This window comes from Biomphalaria glabrata, chromosome 13 (assembly GCF_947242115.1).
Source record: "Biomphalaria glabrata chromosome 13, xgBioGlab47.1, whole genome shotgun sequence".
NCBI lineage: Eukaryota > Metazoa > Mollusca > Gastropoda > Planorbidae > Biomphalaria > Biomphalaria glabrata.
In genome coordinates, this window is record NC_074723.1 from 32000833 (window position 1) to 32010051 (window position 9219).

General features: G+C 36.6%; 1 protein-coding gene and 1 long non-coding RNA gene across 5 annotated transcripts in view; one reads left to right on the top strand and one right to left on the bottom strand.

Moving 5' to 3' along the window:
* Positions 1-7502, top strand: part of LOC106058195 (Y+L amino acid transporter 2-like) — a 31943-nt gene extending 24441 nt beyond the window's left edge. For all 4 annotated transcript variants that reach the window (XM_056008362.1, XM_056008358.1, XM_056008359.1 and 1 more), the window contains exons 6-10: positions 3310-3413; positions 3863-3959; positions 4428-4577; positions 5381-5558; positions 6691-7502. In XM_056008362.1, coding sequence (XP_055864337.1) covers positions 3310-3413; positions 3863-3959; positions 4428-4577; positions 5381-5558; positions 6691-6746 — 585 coding nt within the window. In that variant the 3' untranslated portion in view covers positions 6747-7502. The remainder of the gene's footprint in view (positions 1-3309; positions 3414-3862; positions 3960-4427; positions 4578-5380; positions 5559-6690) is intronic.
* Positions 7503-8194: 692 nt separating this feature from the next.
* Positions 8195-9007, bottom strand: LOC129922408 (uncharacterized). Its single transcript, XR_008774422.1, has 2 exons — positions 8933-9007; positions 8195-8777 (listed from the first exon to the last, which is right to left on the bottom strand). It is a non-coding gene; the product is annotated as an uncharacterized LOC129922408 (long non-coding RNA).
* Positions 9008-9219: the final 212 nt, after the last annotated feature.

Below are 9219 nucleotides of genomic sequence, written 5' to 3' on the forward strand. Positions count from 1 at the left end.
ACATGTGTGGACAGACTGATTTATAGATAAAAATAGAAAATAGGTAGGTAGGTAGGTAATATGTATGTAGGTAGATAGCTAGGTAGATAAACAGACAATAGATAGATAGATAGATAGATAGATAGATAGATAGATAGATAGATAGATAGATAGATAGATAGATAGATAGATAGATAGATAGATAGATAGATAGATAGATAGATAGATAGACAGACACACACACACACAGACTGACAGACGAACGGACGGACGAACGAATGGATGGATGGACGGATGGACGGACGGACGGACAGACACCGAGACAGACAGACAGACAGACAGACAGATAGATAGATAGATAGATAGATAGATAGATAGATAGATAGATAGATAGATAGATAGATAGATAGATAGATAGATAGATAGAATGAGAAATCACTTCCGATTATTTAATCATTGTGACCAGTGACATAGTGCACTTTAAGCCAAACTAAATGTTCCCTTATTTCTTCCACCTGCTAAAAACGTTGTCCACACATGACATTGACAATTAGATCTTAATAGCAATCACACCATTACAACAGGCCCCCACATTAGAGCTGCATTATTGACCTGGGGGGCTTTGGGGAATTCCCTATCAAGCGCTGCTATTTCTGGTGGCAGTTTGGTCCACAAAAAGGATTCGTAATTGTAACAACGTTCGTTTGTATAGACTATAGAGGATCAATGGGTTGAGCTGAGATTATCTTTGATGGCAATGGATCCCATAGTTGTCTATTTGCACTTCAAAAAGTTTACATATTTGTAAAAGTACAAAAAAAAAACAAAATCTGATAAAAAGTAAATATTTGAATGCACTAGCGCTACATGCAAGTGATTCGATCAAAGGTGGGGGGGGGGGGGGGGCGTTAGTGCTTTTTTTCTTTATTTGAACAAGGTGGCAGCTGCCTATTAAAAAAAATAATGTCTTTTTTAATAGCACTAATAATATTGTTTAATGTCTACTTAACATGGATAGTGGCAGTACATAGTAAGAAAATGAATTCCCCTGCCTTCGAGATGCTTGGCGTTCGGCTTAAACAGTCGGGTCTAGGAAACTATTGTGATTGAATGAGCTTCCTATTAATAGGAGCTCTTCAGACAGAGAGTTCTTTCAAGTGTTGATCTTCTTTTTCTTCATCGCTGGGAAATATCTTCTCCTTTTGTACAGGGTCCAAAAAGACTTCGACTCTATTTTCGGAATCTTTACTTTACACGTGGCGTTTTCAGCTACACTAAAAGTGAATTCAAGATTTTCTACTAGGAAAGAAACTTATATCTCTTATGCATAATTCACATATTAGCCATTGGCCTTGACCTGGAAATAGCCAAACGCAAGCGTATATTATTCGAATACAGTGTATCGAATGTCAGTAAAAACGTCACTGGCCGACGAAGCTCTAGGTAAACGTGACTTCCGGTCTGCAAAAGTGGGCGGTTGCTGAGATTGTATAGACAAGTGATGATAGGAGATGTTATATGACAATTGAGCTTACGAAAGCTTATATAGACAAGTGAGCTTACGCAAGAACGTAGAGTGTTGTAAGTCTTGAGACGGTGTCATGTTAGTGCCAGCATGTTTTCTTTGCTATTGTATGTAGCGATTTTATTTAAATTTTAAAGCTTTTTATTAACTCGTTCTAGAGCAGGGGTTCTCAACTGTGGGTCGCGACCCCTTTGGGGGTCGATTGACCATTTGCCAGGGGTCGCCTAAGAAAATATGGATTGTTATTGTCTACCCTACAATACTGTACTTGTGTATGGGGGGGGGGGGTCGCGGCAGAATGGGGGATTGTCAAAAGGGGTCGCCGAGCTTAAAAGATTGAGAACCTCTGTTCTAGAGGTTTGAGCTTGGGTTTGCAAGCAGACACAGTGTAATGAAATCCCTCAGATCTGTTCTTGTCCTGACAAAGAAAGAAATAGAAGACTAAAAGAGAGAGAGAGAGAGAGAGAGTGAAAAGGAGAAAAATGAAGAGAAGGAAAAGGAAAGCAGTGAGAAAGAGAGAAATGGAAATTGGTCGAGAGAGAAGGAAAGAAAGAGAGGAATAGAGAGAGAGAGAAAGGAAAGGGAAAAGAGACAAAACAAGTGAAAAAAAAATACTTTTAAAAAACAAAGCTTATATTAGGTGTACCAGCGAGATTGGATCAGTCATGTGATTACATTTGTAATAGATCGTGACTAACGATAATAAAACTCTGCATTTAGAAGTATTTTTACCAATTATTTTTGTTGAGCTCAATTTCATGCTTTTAACTTCAACATTATACTTCAGTCGAATGTCTTCCAGTTTGTGTTTTTGTGTCTCCTATATTTATCTTGTGTGGTGCCCCATATTAGGTCAAATAGACTAACATTTATGTAAAGAGAAAGGTGATATTTATAGCCTTAAAATATGTACTCTCGGCCTCCGGCCTCACTGGGATGTAGGGGAGGAGACCCAGTGGAGCCGTGTCTCATTAAACGGATGTGATTAAAGGATCCTCTAGTTCAGCGGTTCTCAACCTTTTAAGCTCAGCGACCCCTTTTTACAATATCCCACTCTGCCGCGACCATCCCCCCCATACACACACATACAGCAATAGAAGAATAGACAATAACAATCCTTAATTTTGATGGTCTTAGGCGACCCCTGGCAAATCGTCAATCGACCCCCAAGTGGGTCGCGACCCACAGGTTGAGAAACCCTGTCTAGTTTATGGGACCATTCCAAACAGAAGATCGGAGAAGATCCGATTCTTCATTCCTGTCTTCTGGGTAAATGCCATTCTCTTAGGTCAATGAATATAAATGGGGGCATGCCCCTCTGGACACTTCAAGGGTTTCTCGTTATGCATAGCCATGTTCAGAATATATATATTATATAAAATGGCGTAGATCAAAGTATATTATATATATATATATATATATACAAGAAGGGGGCTCGAGGTTCGACACCCGACTCGGGCAGAGCGCCTAAAGGCAGCACGGAAAACCAACTCCTAGATACCCCCCCACACACACACACACACAGGTCCACAAATGAGATTGGACCAAAGCGCTCTCAGCATGCTATATGCATGAACGTAGCGCTATATAAAAGCTATAATAACAATACTACTTTGAGAATGAATACAGTTACCATTGAGCTAGATTCAAAGACAATTATGTATTCGTAGGTAAATATCAACAGATAATCGAGAGATATGTGATACCTGGCTTTTACTATGGCACAATTTAGTTCAGTTTATGCATATTTAAATAAGACAAAGACAATAGCACCAAGGGACATAATCGACATTTTTGTTCTACAGGATTTCATCAACAGGATGTACAGTCCCCTGGTACCTCTAGTTTCTGTTTTCGTGGCGCTGACATCCATTGGCGCCCTCAACGCCTCTATCATGGGGCACTCAAGGTAATTATTTTACTTTCTAAGTGATACGTTTTGAATTTCTAAAGTCACAAACACCCCAGTGGGGACTGTTACTAATGTATAAGTGGCTTATTATTTTACAATTACACCGGAATTATATCTGGGGGTTACATATACGCCAAAAAAGTACTTTATGTTGTACTTTTACTTATTTTTAAGTAGCTTTGTCACGTGCTAGAAAATGGATAAGAAATTAGTATTCTCTAAATAACCCACTTTCTGACAAACTAAAGAAAATAAAAGTTTTGTTTAAATGTAAAAAAATTAATCATGGCTACAAGAACATTCCACTTTTTGCGCCAATTAAGCTTAGTTTATTTGTCAGATTACCTGCCCTAAGAGGTGATAGAATGTCAACATTTTTGGGTTTTGAAATTAATAAATAATTCAATGATGGCTATATTATTGCATCTTGTTGTTTGACTTGGTAGATTGCTGTTCGCTGGAGCAAGAAATGGTCATATGCCACAGATCTTGGGCATGGTACATGCAAAGTATTTGACACCATGGCCATCTATATTCGTTTATGTAGGTACTTCCGTTCATATATGTTGTAGTATGCTATCTTTATCTTTATTTTAAGTATCATTTATATCTTTATCACTATGTTGTTTTTTTTTATCTATTTATTTGATGTATATCTTTACCTCTCTGTCTCAATCTGTATTTCTCTTTATATACCTCTGTGTAGCGTGTTGTAAAGCGGCGGGAGATAGAAAGAAAGAGGGGGGGATAAAGAAAGTAAGAAAGAGGGAGAAAAAGAAAGAGAGGTAGAGAAATAAAAGGAGAGGAGAGAAAGAAAGGGAGAAAGAAAGAGAGAGAGGGATAGAAATAGAGAGAGAGAGTAAAAGGGAGAAAAAAGGAGAGAAAGAAAGAGAGAGACAAAGGAAGAGAGAAAAGAGAGAGGGAGAAAAAAATAGAGAAAGAATGAGTAAGATGCTTGAAATAGAAGAGGCTTTACCTCTTAAAGTGAAAATGATTCATGTCTATTTTTAGCTTGCCTGGGGTCTGGTCATGCTCTTCACAGGGGGTGTGACGGACATGATGGACTTCATAGCCCTCTTCTCGACCATCATGGGCATCGTGGTCATCGCTGCCCTTCTCTACCTCCGGTGGAAACAACCGGAAGAAAGTCGACCCTATAAGGTGAGTAATGCGACATCTATCTGTAAAAGGCATCCTCTTCTTGCAATTATGAACCTACTCTGCTTAGTCTGCTTATACTCCTAATACCAAACTTTTGCCTGTATCTGTCTCCCACACTACTTGACACTACAAGAAAGACAACTCCGCCACCTTAATCCACTACCCTTCCCTTACTAGGGAGAACGGCCATATTGGTTGAGAATTGAGAATGAAGGGAACAAAATCAAGGGGAAAAAATCTTGCAGTATTGAGTAATTAAGTGGCATTTTCCAGTTAAAATAATCGCCCAACCATGCGGGACACCACGCCGACTCTTTAACCCTCGATGAAAAAGTCATGGAAAGATAACTCTTTTATTTCTGCATGTGGGACTAGAGTTATCCCACGTAACTTTCGCGGTGACAGACAGCGCGGCTTAGAAAAAAAAAGGGGGGGAGGGGGAGAGAGAGAACAAGTAATCTTCTCACTAAATAGCGGACTCGAAGACTAGCCTTATAAATAGCTCGTAGCTATTATTACCTTACAGTGCAAATTGTTTTTTTTTCTTCTAAGATTAGTTAAAATCTATAAGAGACGCTATAGCCTTCGTCAGTTACGATGCATAGAAATGAATAGAATGCCTTGATGACTTGGCACTAGCTATGGTCGGAACAATGTCGCCCACATATATAAACCAATTGATAAATTAATTTGTTCTGTAAACAAGGGGAAAAAATCTTGCAGTATTGAGTAGTTGAGAGGCGTTTTCCCTTTATAATAATTTATTTTTTACAATTGTTATTTGTATCTGTTGATCTCCACAGACAATGCTGTTCATCCCAATACTCGAGCTGATCGTGAATGTAGCCGTCCTGGTTTTGGCCATTTACCAAAAACCCAACAAAATGGGCATTGGGCTGGCCATTCTGTTTGCTGGTATACCGGTGTATTGGTTTGGGGTTCTGTGGAAGAACAAACCCAAAGAGTTCACGGACATTGTCGGTAAGTGCTTTGTTTTTTTTTTACACATTTTATATCAACTCACTCTGTCTGGTAAAAAACTGCCAAACATTTTTACTTCTATAGTCTGTTTGATACCAAGAAGGGAAATTAATCCTACAGTATTCACATATATGGCTAAATATGCAGGGTCTGGTCTCCTTAGATAATTGCACTTGCTATTTCTCCCACACCCATTCTCGGATAAACTGGAAAATTTATAGAATAATTTATTGTACCTAACAAAATATGTACGTGTTTTAAAAATTATCAGACCGATTAATTAATTATAATTAATTAATAATAAGCTTGATATTGAATAAGGGAAATAGATTCTACATTATTGAAAGATATAGTTGTATGTGCGGAGTAATTCACCTTAGATAAGCTTTTTTTGTTAGAATTTGTTTTATTTGTTGTTTTTTTTACACTTGACAAGACAAGAGAATGCATAAGTTTATTGTGGGTTAAACCAAGTTCCAGGTCTGACGTTGAAGGTTAGCTATAGGCCTTCTATAACGGTTGGTCTCGGCTAAGGCCATAGCAATAGAGACTGCATACGGACTGTGTGCCGATAGATAGCGAATAATATCATACTCAAAGATTATCCCAAATAGGACAGAATTCCTTGAAAGCTACTCGTTTTAATGTATTCAAACTGTTAGTCATAGTATATCTTATTTGTGATTATGTTTCTGTTCAATGTTAAAATCATGAAGAATAGCAGTGGCGTAGCTAGGGTGGGGGAGGAAAACAATTTGAAAATCCCACCCGGGCTCACACTTGAGGGGGGGCCCCAAGTGAGTGTTTGAAATTGTTTTTTTACATTTAATATTGAATATTACGCAAAATGCAAGGGCCCTCAAGGAGTTCAACCCCCCTCCCGGGCCCCCAAATGATGACAAATTCCTAGCTACGCCACTGAATAAGAGGACGATTTTTAGGCTTAAAATAATTTAAGCTTTACTAGATATTTGATGTTCTAGATATTTGATGTACTAGATACTTGATGTACTAGATATTTGATGTACTAGATATTTGATGTACTAGATATTTGATGTACTAGATATTTGATGTACTAAATATTTAATGTACTAGATATTTGATGTACACATCATTTTTTTTCTCTTTGCAGATGGACTGACGGCTTTCGCTCAAAAACTTTTTCAACTGACCAAAGTCAAGAAATAGTCAACGCTGTCCATAGTCATCATTAATATGAAAGATCTCAGCGAACGAGCATTACTGTCATTATCGCTTTAACACTAAAGAACGATATTGAGTCTTTAAAAGACATAACGTCTGCTCTTGTGTACCAGGCTTTAGAAATAACAATATTTCCTTATCATGGACTCTGTGACTGGACACTGTGACTGGACATGACATATATATCTTCAAGAATAAATCAACTGTGTATAGTTATATCGATATACTGAAAGTCTTGTATACTGATTACCAAGACCTATTGACAAGCTGTGATACTGTGTATATACTATAGTCATTAATAAGTTAAAACATGTTTTATAAGGCCACACAGAGGCGTCGCTAGAGTCAGTATCACTTGGTGCGGTACACACCTCTTGTGACGCCATTGCCTCCATATATTCATATAGGTTGATTTTTTTAACAATATGTTAATTCGTCCTCTATACTAGTAACGTTTGTCGCTTTGAAACAAACTGTTATAAATAAATCGTCATAGATATTTCTGTGTGAAGGGAACCAATTTGAGGGTTTTAGATGGCAATTTTTTAAAGTGAACCTTATATACATGTTATGTTGTTGTATTATTAGGATTGACGAGATTGAGAGAAAGAGAGAGAGAGAAATGAAGAGAGTGATTGAAACATAGAAAAGAGAAAGAGAGATTGAAACATAGAAAAGAGAAAGAGAGATTGAAACATAGAAAAGAGAAAGAGAGATTGAAATACAGAAGAGAGAAAGAGAGATTGAAACATAGAAAAGAGAAAGAGAGATTGAAACACAGAAAAGAGAAAGAGAGATTGAAACATAGAAAAGAGAAAGAGAGATTGAAACATAGAAAAGAGAAAGAGAGATTGAAACACAGAAAAGAGAAAGAGAGATTGAAATACAGAAAAGAGAAAGAGAGATTGAAACATAGAAAAGAGAAAGAGAGATGCAAACACAGAAGAGGGAGAAAGAGATTAAAACGCAGAAGAGAACGGTGATATGGGCATCTGTGGAGAGAGTGAGTCTAGAAGAAGAAATAAATCTTTGTTCTAAAACGAGTTTTCATAACTTTTCTCGTACGGACCTAAAATATTATTCTTATATCGTTCAAGTCCTTATCCACTTAACAATCTTCTATAGCTGAATTTATCGTTGATTTCAAATTGCATAAATAAAAGAATGAGATAACATTTGAGATGTGTAGAGATAGCACTTTCTATACTTGTTTCTCATTATATAACTTGGTAAAAGATATGATTAAATGTACATTGCATTTTCATTTGCTTTTAGTTTGATATGTCAGTGTGAATCTGGAACTGGTTTGAAATCTCCTTGTTATTTAAACCCAACTATTGGTTGTGGTTATATGATTGAGAATCTAAGGTGTTCATATCATCAGATAAAACGAATTAATTCGCGTTTGATGTATATTAATATGTAAGTTTGTATGTGTCTTTTTTTTGTCTATTTTATATTTATGATGTGTACTGATGTGTAAAATTTGCATAAATCCTGCTGGTTAGAATGTTTATTGAGAACCACTGATCATTAAAAATGTTTTTTTAAGAACTGTAAAATCTGTAAAATGTTGCTAAGAATGTTTATTGAGGACCACTGATCTAAAAAATGTAGCTTGTAAGAATGTAAATTGAGAACCACTGATATATAAAATGTTGCTTGTAAGAATGTTTATTGAGAACCACTAATATATAAAATGCAGCCGGTATGAATGTTTATTGAGAACCACTGATCTTAAAAATGTGCATTAATGCGGATGGTAAGAATATTTATTGAGAACCACTGGTCTGTACAATAAGCCTGAGAGAGAATATAGTATCGGTTGTTAAATGTACATTTCCAGTGTCGGCGCAATTCTACAAAACATAATTGTGTTCTAGATTATAAGATAATTAATTTATTAAAGCGGCCAAAGATGGTTCAACGCTTGACCACCAACCCGAAGCTCACGGGTTTGATTCTTAATTGTGACACTGTATTTTTTCTCTCGTCACTTCAGCTGAAGACTTAAACCTTAGAGTTTAACTGAGCTGAAGACTTAAACCTTAGAGTTTAACTGAGCTGAAGACTTAAAACTTAGAGTTTAACTGAGCTGAAGACTTAAACCTTAGAGTTTTACTGAGCTGAAGACTTAAACCTTAGAGTTTAACTGAGCTATAGACTTAAACCTTAGAGTTTAACTGAGCTAAAGACTGCTATTAAGCAATTGAACTAAACCTTGCTAGGTTGTTGAGCTAACGACAAGACTTCTTAGTCAACCATCGCCTTAGAAAGAGGTATATTTAGTATGAAGATCCCTTCGGATATAAGAAAAAAATGGCTGAGGAAACTAGTGATAATTTTATTCAGAATGCATGTGTAGTTTAATTCTAATGTTGATGTTAATATTTCGATTGATTTCACCCTGTTAATGCAATAAAATAATTATTAATAATTTTGAAATAACTTGTTCTAT